Here is a 19,635-nt window from a genome sequence, read left to right as displayed (position 1 = left end):
TCCTTTCCTATGCTGCCCTTAAGCCCTGGGGATGCCTGTCCACCCATTCAATGTGCTTCACAGCTTTAAACCTTCCTTTACTACACTGCATGTAAATGTGTCCAGTACTGCTCTGCTTCTGTTCTGCCATTTGGCAAACAGGTTGGCAGGGTCCTGCTCCACCACAGCAGCTCCTGTTTGTTGTGATAATATTAACAACAGTAAGGAGTGAATCAGTATAAGGTATTTCATAGGAATAGACTTGTGTTCTTTCTGACTAGTTGATTTACATAGACAGCTTCATCTCAAAAATCACACATGAGAAAAGAAAGAAACAAGTGACTTTCAAACTCTTCTGTAGGTGCCCTCTGTATTTTTAACATCTGTACTTCAGTTAAATGCAATAAAGAATGAGCAAGCTTTCTAACTTTGCCTGAGTTAGCAAACAACACTCCCTCCATTTACAGACGAGTCTCTACCCTTCAGTAAAGGATAGAGACCACTGTAAATGTATCTCCAAAGATACTTAACCAGTGCTTCTTCCTACAAGCAGCACAGTCCACAAGCTATTTTCCTTCCCTTTCAAGAATTTCTCATATCTGTACATCATATCATGATACATGTATCTCATATCTGATACATCACTTCTGATCTTATCTGCTATTAATTTACCTTGCTTTTGCTACCTATCACAGACATTTCAAAGATGCTTTTTTTAAAGAGTGGGAGTTTCAAAATAATATTGCCTAACTAATACATCTGGATCCCCACAGTCTCCTAAATCCACTGTTAGACATTCATAAATCTTAAGTATATAGTAATGATAATGAATTCTTGCATTCCCATATATTCAGTGAAATAACTGTAAATTTCTTTACAGAAATGAAAGCTGAAGTGGCTAGCTAAAATGAGAACTGATCAGCTAATGGAATAACACTTCATTTAGGAATGTGAGGAAGTATAATATGCCAAGCACATCCTAAATTAACTCTCATAGCATTGCAGAATTATGGCTGCAAAGTCATAGCGTCTATGTAATGGGAGTGGGCAAAAACTTGTGTATGTGATGGAAGCTCAAAATTTCTCTTTAATATTGTAATGTGTTCACTGGTATTTTATCTACAGAAGCAATTGCTTCTGACTATATATAGTTACTGTAGTAGTTATTTTGCAAAAATAGCAACCAAGTTTTATGTGTCAACATTATCCATTCACTGGATTTTTTTGAACTTCTTGTCAGAGAATGACTGATCTGCTGTGGTACAGAATAAAAAAAGACATGAAATCAATGAAACTCCATTTTTCATTTTCATTATTCCCTCTAAAGCAGAGGCTGCTGAATTGCTGTTTCTTGACTCTAACAACATTGCTTCAGATTTAGCAGGGGTGAGACATTAAACAAACAAACAAACAAAAAATAAAGTACAGCAGTCTGCTGTACTAGTAAAAAAGACTTACACACATTACAAGCACAATCAGAAAGCAAGGTCTGACTTCATCAAGGGAAAGCCATGCCATGATCTAGCATGGTTTTTCAACTGTAGTTGATGGCTGCACTCATTAGTTCCAGAACTGATGGATACAAAGGGCAAAGTGTTGTGGCCTTCTCAGTTCAGCCCTAGGACCAGACTCATCAATCTCCAGACACGGAATTTCAGATATGTGAAAAAGGCCTTGAGTAACTTTATTTTGATGCTTACAGTTATGTGGACTTGGAAACATGCATAAAAATCTCTCGAAATCTTTTGACTTGTAAAGCACCATCTTGCTTTTGAAGACAGACAAGTAGAAGAAATGATGACTAAGAAATGAAGTTCTCTAAGTGATCATTTGGGTCACATGCATTACTAAGGATACATTTTGCCTACATACATTCTTGTTTCAAAATTATCCACAGATTGTTTCATAGGAACTGCATAAGTATGTCTGTATAAATTATTCTGCCAATAAGTAACAGACAAAAGCAGATACTGCTACTGTCTATGTGCTGGAACTGATGAATTTTTTTCCCACAGGAGTTTTCAGTTACTAAAATCTAAGATTCTTCTGTGCTAATATTTGAGAATATCATAGTCATTATTTACCCTCACACAACATTTTGGGAAACATTATTGGCAGGCCATATTACTGATGATGGACTGATGTACAACAGAAAGAGCAACATACCAAGGTCACACAGGACGTCTGTAGTAGAGGAGGAAATTGAATCTGAGATTCAGATTAATGTCCCTAGACCAAAGCCCTTTTCATATCTTGCTGAAAGCATCTGATCAATTTGCAAGCACTTAACTGCTACTCAAACAGATGGGAATAATGCACACTTTCTGAGGCCACTCTTCTTGGCAACATCTCCTGCTTTCAGAAGAGATGGATTTAATCTGTCCGTAACGAGTCACATGGCCTTGTGGCTGCTGAAGGTCCTGACCTGGGTGCTTCCACAGAGGCAACAAAGGAAACTGAGACTGATTTGTCCTGAGACTTCCTAGTCCCACATAGAGAGAACTGCGAGGCAAATGCATATGGAAAAATACGTATGATAAAGTAAACAGGATAAAGGATTTTATATGGATAATAATTTCCCTTTTACTGTATTATATGGGTAGTTCAGAAATGCTGGGTTTTGTTGGTTGGGTGGCCCAACTTTGAGTGAAATACTTTATTTCTGATTCCCCCAAGTGAAACTGTTTCAAAAAAACTGTCATAGCCCCCGAAGAACTTCAGAATAATCTTAAGCATGCTTATTTACACAAATCAGAACTGATTTCTACAGACATAGATCTGCCCTCTAGAAATCCCTAAGACGCTTCTAACTTCTGATTCTGAAGAGACCATCTTCTTTGAATTAGCTGTGTGTGTGGAAACTCATGAACAACAGCCTATACTTCAGTCTAAACATATTTTCATCCCTTACTTTCCTTCCATGATTTCTTTTCTCATCTCCTTACATATACAGTATTGATGTATTAACACATAACAGAGATTCAGGAGTAATTCTGCAAAAAGTTGCCAGGATTGACTGAGAGAAGAACCATTCTATAGTACTCCATGCAGCTGTGCAATTAACAGATCAGGTATGGAATACCAATGGATTTTGAAGATGTAGGATATGGTCCTGGATGTTGTGCTGGACTATGAAAGCTGGTTGTGCAGTGTATTCTTCAAAGTGGATCTGAGCATGGAGGACTCCCGTTCTGCAGCTGTGGTGGTCACATTAGTTTTCTGGATAGGCAGGGCATAGGATGAAATTAGGGTTTGACTAAAGCAATAAGCTTACAGTAGTGATGAAGGATAGTGACATAGCTTTGATTTACAAGCACACATTACAACACCAAATAAAAATAGCAGTGCCTTGTCCAACTGGCAAGTAGAAAGTATGAATACAGTGAAAAGTATTTTCTGACTGATCTCAGCTTTTGCTGACTGATGTTATCAGTCCTAAAACAAATGGTTACTTAATACAGATCACCTATATCACTGCTAGACACACGATAGTACTCAGAAGTCAGAGACACAGATAAAGATACCATCACACAATATTTTTGTATAAGCACAGGCAGTCAGATGGTCTCCCTCTCAGAGACAATTCAGTATAAATATAAGACAGGAAGGAACAGAAGAAAACAAAAACAGATGGGGATTGCAAAGGCATTTTGAGATTATATTGGCAAGATCAACTATTACTTCACTGGCCATATTCTTCTAGGACTTGAAGACAAAGAAAAATTAAGGAAGTTTTAAAGCAGGACATGTTTTTCACAGATGCTCTTATCCCTGCAAGAGGCTTTTTCTAATTAATTGGGAAGTTACTACTTTTTTCTTCTGTAAGGTTATACAAACAGGTGCAGACAGATGCAAGCAAGCTGTGCTCATGCTCTGTGTTTCCCAGATATAAGCTAGCATCTTTCTGGAGGATATAGAGTCACACTAATGTGGCACTGTGCCCAAACCAACATACCCTGCCTCTCAGCAGTGCTTATTAGCTGAGGCTCATGCAGTTATCTTACTTCTGGACGAGAGCCTTCCTGTGTCTGAGAAGATCAGAGCACAGACTGGCTTTCCCTGTGTATAGACATCACAACATTCTGCTACCTTTGGTTGAGAAACAGTCTGTTAAAAAACACCAATTATCTTCTCCCTGTTACACTCCTAAGGAAATTTGTGTCAGTTTACCAAGATGATAACAAAACACACGAGCATCTCATGGTTCAGTTCAAACTGTCACCAAAGCAGCACTAATGGCTGCAAAATAAGCTAACTCATGAGCTGCCACAATGCTGAGGTGGAAAACAGAAGTATGGATGACAAGTTCATGTAGCTTGAGTACAGACCATATGACCTTCAGCATGTTCCTGCATCATTGCCAAGAACCAGGCTGCACTCTCATACTGTAAGTAATCCAGCATCTGTCCCTAGTGGTTGATTTTTGGGAACATTGTGAAGGACTGGATTTCTTTCAGTTCTCCAGGAGGAGAGAGAGAGACCCAAACACATTGCACCAGTGGTTCACCCGGCACTTCAGGTGACATGATTTTTACGGCTCACGGAAAAAGAGAAAGAAATGCATCTCTGCTGGATTTCTTCCCACCGACTGCTGTTAAGATCCATAATCCATTGCTCCTACACTAAGATGGCAAATTCCACTGGTTTTGTATTGAATTGTGGCAACTGGGGAAAAGATACTGGATTCAAACCCCACTGGTAATACAAAATATGGCACAAGTGCACTCAATTTAGTTTTTACATTTCTGTCAAGTTTAAGACATTGCACTCAGCTGTGCGAGAAAGCTACTGAGAAAGGAAAATGAAGAACTCAGTGTGCAGGATAAGTAAAACTCAAGTTGCTTCTGAGATGGTAATTTTGTTTCCTTGTGGTTATTTCACTATGCTATTCTCACATTTTCCATGGGATGCCTACCTTCATCAGTAAATATTTGCACAGTGGGCAGAATGAAGGTAACACAAGTAGTTCTAAATATGCTTTTTGGTTTGGCTTTGCAGCCTAAATGATATTCTATAAACACAACTTAAAAAAAAAATGCATCAAGCATACATATTTGTAAAATAACATTTACACTAATATATAGAAGGAGGATTTTTCTGTGGCTATACCTGGAGTGACTTTTGCAAGCAGGTATAAATGTGTTTCGTCCATCCTGCAGACTTCTAGGTAGTCACAACAGCACAAAACTTGCAGTTCATACACTTCCCTTTTGCACGTTCTTTTGCACGTTCCCTTTTGCAGGTTAAGTGATGCACCAGCTACATGGCTTTTGGCCAGTGCAAAGCATAGATTGATCTTTTGCTTGTAAAAGACTGCATACCCTTACCTAATACTGAAATATTGTTAAGCCCAAGTTTGAAAAAGCATTCTATTTGGGGTAATACAGGAATAGACTGACCTTTAAGTCCCTCAGAAACCAGACGATTAATCAATATTTAAACTCAGTTATGTGCCCTAATCCGCTTTTTTACTATTTTGCTATCCTGTATAAACATAAATATGTGCTTTCCTCAGTGGAATTCTAAAACCATTAACACACAGCAGTTCAGACAATGTTTTTTTGGTGAGCAGTCTAACCTTTATCACAGAACAATAACACAAAAGTAAGCATTGCATCTGGGGCATGAAAAGCTATTTCACTTTGTAACTAAATTGCATTGCATTAGAAAGTACATCTTACACATTTGAGAAAATAAATAATTAACTATGGATTTTATTCAGAATGATCCATGTTAGGGAGTTTCAAATGTTATATTCCTAACTTGAATTTACAACTGGTTGGTTCTTTTGAACCGACCTCTGAAATAATGGGGTAAATGCCTTTTTAGAGGCTTAGAGAAAGTCAATCTTAATCCTTTGCAGCAGGGGTCACTATAAACAAATCTACAAAACTCTGCCAGCATAAAATACAGTATCAGAACAGATAATAAAATTACTGGTTATAAGTAAGAAAGCATCACTGCATACAAACGTGAAAAAAGAACATTTTTATCCAGATAATTTCTCTGAAATCAGCTGTACAGACTTAGCTCTTCCTTACAAGAGTGGTGACCTAATTTCAGAGTATTAATAGAACAGAAATAAAGTTGACTCCTTGATATGTACTCAGGGATAGGAATTTTAATGCAATGCATCAAAGGAGTCAGATGACACAGGCAGTATTTTTATACAATGCAAAGTTTCACTGTCTTACAAAATGTAATCAGACCAACTACTTAAATGTGATTTCTAAGCTATTTATAATCACAATCTTTTGTCCTTATCTACATAGTGCACTGGGTTCTTGTATTTCAAGGTTACTTCCCTGTTGGTGTAAGAGCAGCATTTGAGCTGAAACATAACAAATCAGAGTCTTACCTATTACAAATGAAGATATTTCAGCTGAATAACTGTCTGAAGTTCTAATGTGACTTAATACATATCACATTAGCCAGTTAGATCACAGAAATTTAGTTGTAGCAATGGATATTTCCCCAGTATGAGACTAAACCACTCTTTGGCTCTTAATAGGACAAAGCTCCAAGTGAAAGAGCTCTGCGCCTGCAAACGCTTATGCACTCAATTGCCTTTAAACATATGGACAATCCTATTGAGATCTACAAGTCAGGTCCTCAACTTGTGTAAATCACAGGCCCTATTTGAATCAGCAGGGCTATGACAGTTTATATCAGCTGCAGATTTGGCACCATAGATATAACTACATGCATAGACATAAATGTGCATAATTCTGCGTCTGGGCCCCTGAAAACTATAGAGGTCAGGTAAACTTCATGAAAAGACAGAGAATGCACTGAACATTACTGTGTTCAAAGTAATTCTAGACTGTTAAACATACATTTATTATGAAGTCAAGATGAAAAATTATGAATTATTTAAGTTTATTACACCTTAGTTCTATTTAAGAAGTTACCATTCCAGGACACAAGGACAGCTGGCTGGTAGTTATGACCACAAGTTACAAATATTTATGATACAAAGCAGAAGACCTTTTAGGGTAATGGAAGCTTTAAAGGCAGCTTCAGTGTAACAGCTGACTGCTCCAATCCTGGAGCAACGATTTCAGAAAACCAGAACCCATTAACTTTCACATAAGAGACGGGTTTCATAGGATCACTGCTGAAAGCAGATGAACTTACTTACAATGAAAAAGGAATAAATACGGAGATCACAAGAAAGCATAACTTCATCTGCAACTTCGTGCCAGGATCATGATGCTGACAATTTTTCTAACACAACAGTGGAAATGTCTGTAGTGTAGTTAAAAAAAAAGAAACACAGGATCTAGTTAGCAGGAGGTAAAGGAACAACAGGATCCATATGGACCTCATGCTACTGCAGTGGGCTGAGAGAAAGAATATGTATTTATTTACATGTCTTCTGTGGCCACCCGTGCTGTGGTATCTCAGCATCACACACATACGGTTTTTGCTTCACTACCCTTTGAAAACAACTAGCCTCACTTCAGAGAGAAAGAAATGATGCACAGTATCAGTGGGGTTCTGATCCAAAGGCAGTGAAGACACTTCTAGCAGCTTCCGAACTCCTATCAGTCAGGAACTGAATCCATATGTTTTGTGAACAAAAGGACACGGCCTTTCTCATTGCAGCAGACTCATTTCATATAGGACTGTTGGCTGCACAGTGCACAGCCCTCACCCCTTCATCTGTACAAGGTATACTGACAACTTCTATCCTGCAAATAACATCAACCTTCATGGGGCTGCAAGGCCTGAGCAGACACTTAGCAGCCAGGAGACCTGCACTGAGACACTTCACTGCAACCTCAGAGAAATAATTTGGGGTCAAAATTCTAGTTGAGGAGAATTGAGTGCACTCTCAATAAGTTTGCAGATTAAATCAAATTGGGGTGCAGTGTTGATATGCCTGAGAATAGGAAAGCCCCACAGAAGGATCTGGACAAGCTGGATCACTGTGCTGAGGCCAATGGCGTGAAGTTAAACAAGACCAAGTGCTGGGTCCTGCATTTCAGTTACAACAACCCCATACAACACTACAAGGCTTGGGTCAGAGTGACTGGAAAGCTGTGTGGAGAAAAAAAGGTCTAGGAGTGTTGGCTGACACTCAGCTGAAAATGAACCAGCAGTGTGCCCAGGTGGCCAAGGAGGCCAATGGCATCCTGCCTTGTATCAGAAATAGTGTTGCCAGCAGGAGCAGGGAGATAATCGTCCTTCTGTACTTAGCACCAGTGGGACTGCACCTCCAGCACTGTGTTTACTTTGGGGCCCCTCACTACAAGAAAGACTTAGAGGCCCTGGAGTGTGTCCAGAGAAGGGCAGTAAAGCTGTGATGGGTCTGGAGTCTCATGAGGATCATCTGAGGGAGCTGTGATTGTTCCGTCTGGAGGAGGCAGGGATGAACATTATCGCTCCATACAACAGCCTGAAAGGAGGTTGAGGTGAGGTGGGGGTCAGCCTCTTCTCCCAGCAAACAGCCATAGGATACGAGGGAATGGCTTTAAGTTACACCAGGAGAGGTTCAGGTTGGATATTAGGAAACAAAATATTCTCAGAGTGTTGAGGTGCTGGAACGGACTGCCCAGGGAGGTGGTGGAGTTGCTGTCCCGGCGGGTGTGTATATGTACTACGGAACATGGTTAAGTGGGCAATATTGGTGGTAGCTGGGCAGTTGGACTAGATGACCTCAGAGGTCTTTTCCAACCTTAACAATGCTGTGATTCAGGCTCATGACCGTCAGCAGCCCGAACGCACCCAGCCCGATTCCCTACCCCCACCCGGGCCCCAGTCCCATTCCAAGAAACCGGCCACCCGCGCCCCCTGACGGCGGCGGACCCCATGTGGCCGCGTGGTCCCGACGGACAGGACCAGCGGGGCCGCCACCCCGCCGGCCGCGGGCACCGCGAGGCGGAGCGGAGGGCGGGGCTGGCGGCCTTCCCGCCCCGCTCGCTGCCCGCTTCCTGCAACGCGGCGCGGCTGCCGCTTCCTGCTCCTCCCCGCGGCGCGGCCGGCTCCGCCGCGGCGGCCCTGGCGGCCCTTTCAAACGCGGCAGCAGGGGTAAAGTTTGGGGACTCCGCCCGCTCCGCGGGGCTCTGGGCCGCGGGCACGAGCAGGGCAGGGCTGCCGGCGGCAGCGGAGAGCGGCCTGTGGGCCCCGGGGGCTTCGCTGGCCGCGGAACGTTCTCTTTTGTTCCGCCGTTCGGGTCTCCCGGAGGGGAGTTGCGCCCGGCCGGCAGCGTGTCACGGCGCGGGAGGTGGTTCCGGGGTAGAGAGCTGGGCTCCGAGTGCACAGCGGGTGTTTGGAGCCCGGCCGCGTCTCTGGGCCACGAGCAGCGGTGCGGTGCTCGCGGATGACAGAGCACCGACTTTGCTCTGCTCTGCTCACAGCTCGCTGGTGCTTGGCGTGCAGTGACGCGGCACGGTCACGCGTTCTGCGGTCGTTGCCAAAGGGAAGAGGTGCACGACTTCGTTGTCTTTTAGGAAATAAGGCAGCTCCTTAAACTAAACCGAATGGGAGTGTTGCTTTATGGCTGCTTTGCTGGGTTGGAGGGAGCCGCTAACACGCTGCCGGCTGCTGTCCTGAAGCAGAACAGCCCCCCCTAGCCTTGCTTGGGCTAGTGTCACCTGCTTGTGTACAGTCTGGTAAGCACACGGAGGTGCTCAGGCATTCCTTACGAGGCATCTCTCCCAGTTCAGTGACAGCACTATCTTACGTCCCTCATGTCCCCAGGATTGATTCCTCACAACGAGAACGGGTCTGGGTGAATTGTTCTCCATTAGGGTGTAGCCTTGACGTGTTGCCGTTGTGGCGATACTTCTGTTGCATCTCCTAGCAGTCATACACCTTTTCTTTTGTGATTAGCGCTGCGGATTGTTTTCTGTATGCGTGTGCCTTATACCTGTCTGTCTCTGGCTTTAACTTCCCAGGTGGCTCTGGAGCCCACACAGTGTGCATCTGATCCCTTTCCTAGGTAGCCTTGACCGACTTTGTGAAGGAGAAAAAGTCCTTGGAAATCTGCTGCGCCAGCTTTGCTGTGCAGTACGCCTGGCAGTTCTCCAAGGTTTTGGTCTCAGGAGGATCGCTGTAAGTTGAGTTTATGTTTGAAGTACAACGTAGTTGTTAAAGGTGACAAAAACCTTGTGGAGCATAGAATAATTTCAGTACAATTCCTTACCACTGGTCTGTGCCTCATTTTCTCCTCTTTGTTGCTTGACTGTATGCTCACGTGTTTTCATCTTAGTTCTAGCATACAGTGGAGGTGCTTTAAAACGATGAGCAAAATCCAACTGTTAAAGCCTCCATAGGGTTATCAGAGGGGGGCGTTCTACTGGTGCTGCTAATAATGGTCTGAAATCCGCTTGTCATGTGGGATTTGCAGTGCTTTTTCTGTCCTGCTCCAGATGCTTGGTGTTATAATAAGCTGTTGGTTGGCTAGGACTACGTGCTTTAAGTCAACTTGTGAAATGTTATTATCCTTGCATTTTCTTCACCTTACAAAATCAGAGGCAGCAGAGCAGTGATTGAGAAGACAGACAGACTTCCTTCCTGGAAGGAATGTGCTACTTTGAATTAAAGCTGAATTAAAGTTTAGAGGTGCTGAATATGAGAGGTGCCAGGAATCCAGGCACTGCAAGCACTTGCCATAAGGTACAGCAGCATTGAACAGAGGCTCAGGTAGGGAGGGAAAACCATGTGTTCTGACTTGTCTCTGGCATAAATTCTGTTCTTCATTTTTCGAGAAGTCAGCCATGTAATTGGCTCTCCTGCTTTTTGGATTTGGGCAAGGAACACATTTCTGTATAAGCTATAGTTTCTTTCCTGAGGTAGAAACGGCCTTCACTTAGCTGGAGGCTACAGAGAGGGAAGTCATTAAGGCAGTTTTGCCACTGAGGTCAGTTTAACCAGAGAATATAATAGACGAGAGGCCAACTTCATGCTGTCTTGATTCCAGTGTGCTGTGGGGTGAATGAAGCCCTTCCTAACTCACTCAGCATTTGGGACAGAAATTTGTCACTTTTCACTTGTCTTGGAAAGTCTACTTCCAAACTTCTACTTCACATCTAAGTAGTAATGGAGAACAGAGCAGGCAATGGCTTGTGAGTGCTTTGTTGTCTAGTCTGTGCAGTGAGCATTTTAGGTACCCTTGTGAAGCATATCTGTGTTTGTTTCTTGAGTCTTCTTGCCTTGCTTCACTTACAAAAAAAAAAAAAGAAAAAAGCTTAAGCTTAAGAAGAAAATAATAAAACTTCATCATCACCAGTGGCATTTAGACTCATTGCTTTCTTGTCTTCCCTGCCTCCCTCTGCAGTGAATCACGGAAGGACTGTTTTTCTTAGTCATTAACTGTGGGTGTTAGCACACTCTAGTGCAGCTCAGAAGTAAAATTTAGCAGACAGCTGTCTGACAATTTGGAATCATAAATACGTTTGTGGACTTAAAAAGATGATTCTATGCAAATTAAAAAGAATATATGTAGCAAAAGATTATTTTTCTAGGAGTATAGCTAGTTTGGTGTATACATGTATTAGAAGAGGAGTTGTTTTTGGTTAGACCCCACCTCACCTTGAAGTATCCCAACTTTTTCCTTGGTGATACCCCATGCTCTGATACCCTTGATGGTCTAGGGTATTCAGTTTGGGCTGTAGAGTTGTATAATTCCATTTTAGCTTCTGACCATAGCTTGTCTATTTCACAGAGTTATATAGAAATAAGTGTTGTACTTAATATTCACAAATTATGTTAGTCCAAATTAGTTTTAAGTGTATGTACAAATGCTTTCAGGAACAAGTTACTGTAGAAAATCTAGTAGATAAACTAAACTTTTACTATTTAATTAAATACTATGAATCTATCTGAGGCCAGTCCTATCTCAGTACCTGTATTTAAGAAGTGGCACATTACTGATGGGTGGGGCAGAGGACAGGTTCTGTGCTGATCTGATCTTCTGGCCACACGTATTTGATATTTCTCTAGTTTTGTGAAGGACTGCATTAAATGGGGAGAAAGCAGTCAAAATACTTTGTACATGGAAAATTTGGGAGATCAAAAGCAAAAGAAAAGTAAACATTGAATTTTTACATAGAAACTTAGCCTTATTGCATATCACTTTCTATTCTATTTCATGCTTTCTTATGCTCTTTCTTTTTTTTTATATATTTGCTGTATTTTTTTCTGCTTCATTTGGTGTGCTGGATAAAGACTTAAGCATGCAGGAGCAAATACTAATCTGTTTATTAAGAACATGGAAAATGTCTGGCTTCATAAAAAAGGGACCTCATCTCCTATTCCTGTGCTCACACCAAGAGTCAAAGATTTAACTGACAGAAAGTAGAGTTAAAACTTTAGTTTTGCCCTGGTTCTAGCTTAGCGTGGAATACAAATATTGAGATGCTTAGATACCTGGCTCTTGGACACTTGAGGTGATAGGGAAATACTAGCAGGAAAAAAAAAAAAAAGTAATCCAAATGAGTTTTTCCTTTTACTGGGGCTTTTGAGCAAGCTCAAAACTATTTAGGTAACATGCTGAGTGACCAAAACTTGCAGGGAAGTCAGAAGAGCAGTGTTACCTAAGGGGAATGCTCACCTCAGATTTGTTCCTTTTTCCTCCTGTGGTGAAGAAGTGATCATGAAGAAGCTGTTTTGACTGTTTAAAAGCTGGTTACTACCTTCAAAAATTGCCTAGAACACCCCAAAATACTAGTTGGATTAGCTGAAAGAGCTTGACTGATAGTGATATATTTAATCTAGTGTATTCTACTGAATACGAGTTTGAAAATGGAAAGAACTGTAAAATTTGACCATTCTAAAAAGCATCCCTGTGCCTGCAAAATCAGAAATTCATCTGACTAATGTGTTACTTAATTCTAGAAATCTCTGTTTTGCAAACATGAATAATGTTTTTGATACTTCCTTTCACAGATTAAAATACAATATAAAATGGAAACATTATTTTCATGCTCCTGAGGCAACAGGAAGAAATGTATGGTTAATTTAGGTCTGTGATAATAACTGTTTAGCTGTGAAGAGCAAAGAAAAAGGGAGAGCAGAGCATCTGGCTGAAGTTGCCAGTTGTCTCAGGACTCCAAGTGAAGAAGAAAAGTCAGCAGAAAGCTAATAAGGTAATAAAGTAGTTTTTTGTGTGTTCAGTGGAGATTTGTCTTCCTGTGATATACCTGTGTTGTGACCATTCACACAATAGCAATTCAGTCAATGAAACAGCACAGGAGAGTTGACCTGTTCTTGCCTCTGATATTTACTAAGTACTTGTACATTGCAAGCAAACTAATACCTTGTGCTAATTGATACAGGCCTCCAATAGTTCTTCTGTTATGGTGTTGACAACTGTCACTTAAGTAACATAATTCTGGAACTGCTTTATGAAGAATACAAGAAACTTTTGTTTTTAATATGCACACAAGCAACAACTAGTCTTTAAAGATGAAATTCAAGATCTAAATGGAAAATGTTCTTGTAATACTGTTCACATCAAAACCATATGCTAGCTTACATTATTGGATCTTCTTTTTATTGTTTCTTAGAAGACTGAAGGAGGCAGGACTGGCACAGTACATAACACACAGTAATACATCTGAGAACCAGTATTCATTTTGCTAGGGTAGCTTTGCATGCAGCTGGAATAATTATCTCCAATTGAGAAAAATAATTTAGTGCTGGTTTCTTTATTGGCTTAGTTGAAATCATTGTTGAATGTCTGCTTCTGTGGCCTGAATTCTTGGATACTATGAAATGTGAACTTAATCTGGAGGAGATTTTTGATTGGTGAAGATGTTGTAAGGACGTACTTGGCAGGGAATTAAAGGACTGAGTAAGAGGTTAACTTCAATCAAATGTTTGATTTCTCTCTCCTCTACTCTGTTTCAGATGACATCTCTACCAAGGAGGGTGAAATCTGAAGCCAAAGCCCCTACATCAGAAGTTGATGAACTACCCTCATTTCTTAATTCGTAAGATTGCTGCTTTCTTAGATTGTGGGTTTTGTGTGTGTGTGTGTGTGTTGTTTATACATTATATGTATTTTCTTTGGTATTTATTTTTTTGCATATATGTTTACAACAGTTTTCTTCAAAGGTTTGTACTAAGCTTGAGTGGTAGAATAAGAATAACACTCGGTTTCTGGAAGGTTGGATAAAATTAATTCATAAAGCTTCTGTTCAGTTGTAAAAAACACAAATTACTTTTTCTGTTTTGTGTTTACAGTGATGATAGGGTGAAACTGAATTGAAACTGTTTGGGCCAGTTGTCCAAACAGAATCAAACGTGTATGCATGCTAGTGACCACCTTCAGGAAAACCTGATGAATTGTTCCAGCCTCTAACTGCAACAGAATCAAAGACCTGTGTTCTTTGAGTCTGCCTCCTTTCTGTTCACTTTTCCTGTTCACTTTCTTTAATGTCAGAAAACACCCAGGCGGGCTTTCTTACGTACTTTCTATTCATCTAACTAACAGTGTTGTTTACTTGTTTGTTTTTCCAGGAGCTCTGAATCAGAGGAGGAAGAAGAGGAATGGGAGCCAAAAAGCAAAACTGCCAAGAGACCTCGGTTGCTGAAGAAAAATGAGGTAAAACCTAAAAAAATTGCTGCTCCACGGTCAAGAGTGGCTGGGAAAAAAGTCAAGAAGATAGCAATAAAAAAGGAAATGGTGAGTGTCTGTCTGCAAGCAGGAGAAATTTAATGTCTGTGGAGGGCAAATAACATAATCAGAATTTTTCCGACTCTGGTTCACTTGGTTGCCTGACTGAATATTGGATCACTGATTCCACTTTTACTTTGAACACTGTGTATGACAAACATGGCTTTCTTGCGTATTTGTACTCCAAATCTAAAAGCCTGTCCTTTAAAATTTTGGCCACTGGTTATTGACTTGATCTTCTATGAAGTTCTCTTTCTACAACAGAAATAAATAAAATCCCTATTCTTTCTATAACAAAACCTAAACATTCTAATGTCTCTTTGACTCTGGTTTCTGTCTTGCACCTTTGGTATCTTCTATGTTTTTACCAGCTCAGTGCCACAACAAAAAGAAGGCCTGTACTTAAGTTTCTTTGCATGGTTGTTCAACTCAGTAAGAATAGAAGTTATGATAAATATAAGACACACTGCTATCAGAAATTTGTTACTATTGTCAAAGTTTAATATGAAGAGTTAGATTAGGTCATGACAGAAGCTAGTCCTTCTAGTTTATATTAACATTACTGAATGTTTTGATGTATGTGGCATATTGAAAAACACATTCTCGGACCCTAAAAATCTCTCAGGAAATTGAGGAATGAATGTGTGGCTTGTTTAAGGCTAGACAGTATCTTAGCAGATGAAACCGTAGTTCCAGTCCCTGTTCTGCACCCTGTATTCTATTGGAAGTGTGCTTCCTTGCCACGCTATTCCCAATCTTGTTCAGATTAGCGGAGGTAAGCTCTGTAGGTCAGTATCCTTTTTGAAGGAGAGCCCTGAATAAATCTTGCCCAGATAGTTAAATTTGATCTTGCAAATCATGGCTCTGTTTGGTATGTTTTTTCTTTCTTTTCTTCCACACAAGGAATATTTCATGTCACTTAATGATGTCTATCTTGGCCAGACAGAGACATCATTGGAGAAAATATCTGGTTTCAAGTTTTCTGTGGTTTTAATTGAAATGTTGTTAAGCTCGTTTACATCAGTCTGTGCTTAATACAGTTTCACATCTTCTTGGTAGGATGTATCGTTGCCTATTGCTCCTGCAGAAGATAATAAGATACAACTTCAAAAGGAAGAAAACGTAGGCAGTAAATTGAACACTTTAAAGCAAATGCCTTTACTGCCTAAAAAACCTGAAGTAAGTCCATTCCAAGGAATGAATGTAAAGAATTTAGAGAGTGATGAAAAACCTTCAACGAGTGCTCCTGTAGTAGAAAATCAAGTGAAACATGAGAAGTCTGAGGAGGATTTTGCGTTTGATGAACCACCTTTAAAAAAGATGAAATCAGCTACATCTCCTGAAGGAAAGCCGGTAAAAAGTCTAGGAAGCAATAAAGTGAAAGAAGAATTTGAAATGAACTGGGATATTGTACAGGTATGAGATCTTTTCCTTTTTTGAAGTGTCAGTGTTACAATTTCCTACGTAATTTGATTTTGCAATCTAACACACAATGTGAATCCTCTTGGCATCAGTTGGAACGTCAGAGTCATTGTGCTGTGAAGTACTCACTTAACCTCTGATTAGATTGTCATAATACACATGTGAATGTTGGTAGATAACTTAGAAGTTCAAACCTTAACATTTTTCTGACATCTATGGCTTATGCAGTCCTTAGTACTGAGCTTGCTTGTAGTAGGTTCCTGCATGTTTTTTCCTTATTAGCACATGTGGTTTGTTGTGTTGGGTTTTTTTTCGTTCATTTCTTTTTGGGTAGATGTGGTCTACTGAACCTCCTACAGGAATGCATGCTGAAAGAGTTGGGTTTTCAGAATTTTAAGATGAGTTAGTGTGCAGCATTATTGTAAAGGTTCACCTGATTGAGTATATCAATTTGCATTACCATGAAGGAGGAATTAATTGAATTGGATGCCCCGTCCCTGGAGGTGTTCAAAGCCAGATTGGATGGGGCCCTGGGCAGTCTGGTCTAGCATTAGGTGGAATGGTTGGTGGCCCTGCGTGTGGCAGGGGGGTTGGAGATTCATGATCCTTGAGGTCCCTTCCAACCCTGGCAATTCTGTGATTCTGTGAATTCATAGACTTATTAAGGCTGAAAAAGACCTCTAAGATGATCAAGTTGAATTGTCAACCCCTCACCACCATGCCTGCTAAACCATGTCCCTAAGTGCCACATATACATATTTCTTGAACAGCTCTAGGGACTGTGACTTGACTACTTCACTGGGCAGCCAGTTCCAATGTCTCAACTCACTTTCTGAGCAGAATTTTTTCCTAATATCCAACCTCAACCTCCCCTGGTGTAACTTAAGGCCATTACCTCTCATCCTATCGGTAGTTGTCTGGGAGAAGAGGCCAAGCCCCACCTTGTTACAACCACCTTTCAGACAATTGTAGAGAGTGATAAGGTCTCCCGAGCCTCCTCTTCTCCAGACTGAAAAATCACAGTTCTCTCAGCTGCTTCCCTTGGAACAACAGTGACATCAAGGAAGATATCATCTTTGCTTTTGTAGGATGCTAACTTTGGAGCCATTCAAATAAAGACAGCTCTCATTCTTGGAGACTGGCTATTGCTATGGAACATTTTAATATGAGCTGCATGGGAATAGATTGGGTATATCCTATTCATCATACTCAGTACTACCTGCATAAAAAGGTAGAAAATTTGATCCATCTTGAAACCTGTAGTAATGCTGTGCTAGTTTCTGACTATTGGCAGAATGGAATTAGGATCATCTCTGGGTTTCTTTTGTTTTGTTTAAGTGTGAGATTGGCTTAAAAGGAACTGTTTCAGAATTTTTGAGTTAGATGGTTTGTTTCTTAATGATTTATTTTTTTAATTTTTTTTTTTCTTTTAAATTCTGTTTCCAAGAGAGACTCCTTTTTACTCTTTTCTTCCCTTTTTTTTGTAGTTACAAGACTTTGGAACCGCTGATTGCTACATGTCTGCTTTTGAAGCACTGGTTGTGGTGGTTGGGTGCATGGGGAACCTCACAACCCGTTTTAGAGATGACAGTAGATGCTGCTGATCAACATTATTCTGGATTTGGCTTAGAACTTGATTAAGAGGGTCTTCGAAGTAACCTACTGCATTTCTGAAATGTTTTTTAATTCATTTTATTTTTTATTTTTTTGCTTGTGGCAGGTTTTGTCAGATAGAACAAATGTTGAGCCATGGGTATGTGCAAACTTAATTCGCCTCTTTAAAGAAGAAAATACAATTCCTTTCATTGTTCGGTATCGAAAAGAGCTCATCAATAATCTGGAGGCTGATGCCTTGCGAGAAGTGCAGCAAACATTAGAAGAGCTACGGTAAGTAAGCAAATGGAAGGAGGTATCTGGAGAAGGAGGTGAGTAGGAAGCAGCCTGCGGCTGCTTCTGTATCCCCTCTTTTGACATTTTGTACACACTGCAATTATGAAGAAATTAATAAAGAAGAAATTTTAAAGCTGAGGTAACTATGCTTGGTGCCTTGTCTGGTTTTTTTCACTCTAAGTAACAAGTAATCTAACATCATTTATTGTCAAAGAAAAAATAAAATATTAATCTGCCTGGAATTTTAGTAGCTTATGAATTCTGGAAATATGTAGTCCAACTAAATGTGAACTGTATCCTTGAAAACTGTTAAGAATCCCTCAACTCCCTGCCTGGAACAGCAAAGCTTCTAGTCATGGGTACTACTTGAAACTGTAGTATACCAGGAGAGTGGGTTAAACCATCCTGGATCATTGCATTTGGATATACTCATACTCTGTGGATATCCTCTAGGAGAAGACTTTTTCCAAAGAGGGAATGTGGCCTGAGATAGTCTGAACAAGTTAGTTAAATAATAACAAAATACCTTTACTGTCTGCAATACGATAATGTCACAGGGTACCTTACAAAACGTTTTAAGAGCTTAGAAAGTGGTACCTTGCACTTCATGCTGCAGAACTATCTTGATAAAAACTACAGCTATTAGTGCTCATTGACACGGATTTATCTTTGAATTTTCCTTTTTTGGCTTTAAAGCCACCAATTTTGCAAAAAAAAAAAAAAAAGTTTATAACATTAATGATTATGACTATTATTTGATTAATTTTCTTAAGGCCACCGCAACATATTTTGATACAATTTTGAATTAATTAAAGAAAGAGAATAATAGGAACTCTTTGAGTTGTCAAGTTTTGAAGATTAGTGTGAGATTCGATCTTGAGAATCCTTTTCTGAGTGCTTTAGCACTGTGCTAGATAAAGTCATAATTAAAAGGCACTTTAATCCACCGTGAAGTGTGGCTGATAATATGAATCTTGTATTTTAGTACTGTTGCTAAGAAGACACATACAATGATACAGAAGTTGAAGAAAGAAGGGAAACTATCAGGATGCCTATTTACATCATTGTTAAATTGCAGAACTTTGGAAGAATTGGACCATGTGGTCAGTATGCTAATCTTTTTTTTTAAATTATCCTTACTTTAAATGTATTCTTGCATTACTAAATAGCACATTAAATCACACTATTGGCATTACTTAAATATTTCTATGCCTTTTAGTAACTGTTGTTTTTGTTTTAAGACTACACCTTATAAAATGGGGAGTAAAGGCACCAAAGCCCAGAGAGCCAAGCAGCTGGGATTAGAACCTGCAGCTCTTTCTCTTCTGCAGAGTCCTATGGCACTCAACCTCTTCTCTTATATTAGACCCAATACCAAAGGTAAGCACTTTGCTTCTATGAGCAGCAGTATCCTAAACTTTCGGTAGTTTCTATGATGGGAATTATGTTAATTGTATGTAGGTTATTAGTAGTTATACAACTACTTTAAATTCCAGAGATCTTAGAATCATAGAATCCTTAATGTTGGAAGGAACATTTAAAGGCCATCTAGTCCCTGCAGCGAGCTGGGACATGCAGAGCTGGATCAAGTTGCCCAGAGCTGGATCCAGCCTCACCTTGAAGTCTCCAGGGATGGGGCATCAAACACATCTCTGAGCAGCCTGTTCCAGTGCCTCACCATCCTCACTGTAAGAGACTGTTTTGCACCTTTTAGCAAG

The 19,635-nt window shown here is 40.2% G+C and overlaps 1 protein-coding gene across 2 annotated transcripts in view; it reads left to right on the top strand.

The window, feature by feature from the left end:
* The first annotated feature begins 8,893 nt into the window (after window positions 1-8,893).
* SRBD1 (S1 RNA binding domain 1) overlaps window positions 8,894-19,635 on the top strand; it is a 126,355-nt gene continuing 115,613 nt past the window's right edge. The window contains exons 1-9 of one of the 2 annotated variants that reach the window (XM_031594673.2): window positions 8,894-9,012; window positions 9,882-10,038; window positions 12,874-13,073; window positions 13,837-13,919; window positions 14,449-14,614; window positions 15,665-16,021; window positions 17,748-17,914; window positions 18,903-19,020; window positions 19,159-19,297. In XM_031594673.2, the coding sequence (XP_031450533.2) occupies window positions 13,837-13,919; window positions 14,449-14,614; window positions 15,665-16,021; window positions 17,748-17,914; window positions 18,903-19,020; window positions 19,159-19,297 (1,030 nt within the window). In that variant the 5' untranslated portion in view covers window positions 8,894-9,012; window positions 9,882-10,038; window positions 12,874-13,073. Of the gene's footprint in view, window positions 9,013-9,087; window positions 9,597-9,881; window positions 10,039-12,873; window positions 13,074-13,836; window positions 13,920-14,448; window positions 14,615-15,664; window positions 16,022-17,747; window positions 17,915-18,902; window positions 19,021-19,158; window positions 19,298-19,635 lie in introns of those variants that run through there. The other variant, XM_031594680.2, reaches the window with a different exon arrangement.

This window comes from Phasianus colchicus, chromosome 2 (assembly GCF_987193195.1).
Source record: "Phasianus colchicus chromosome 2, bPhaCol1.hap1.1, whole genome shotgun sequence".
Classification (NCBI taxonomy): Eukaryota; Metazoa; Chordata; class Aves; order Galliformes; family Phasianidae; genus Phasianus; species Phasianus colchicus.
The sequence above is the reverse complement of the archived record's forward strand: the minus strand, read 5'-3'. Positions and strand labels throughout refer to the sequence as shown.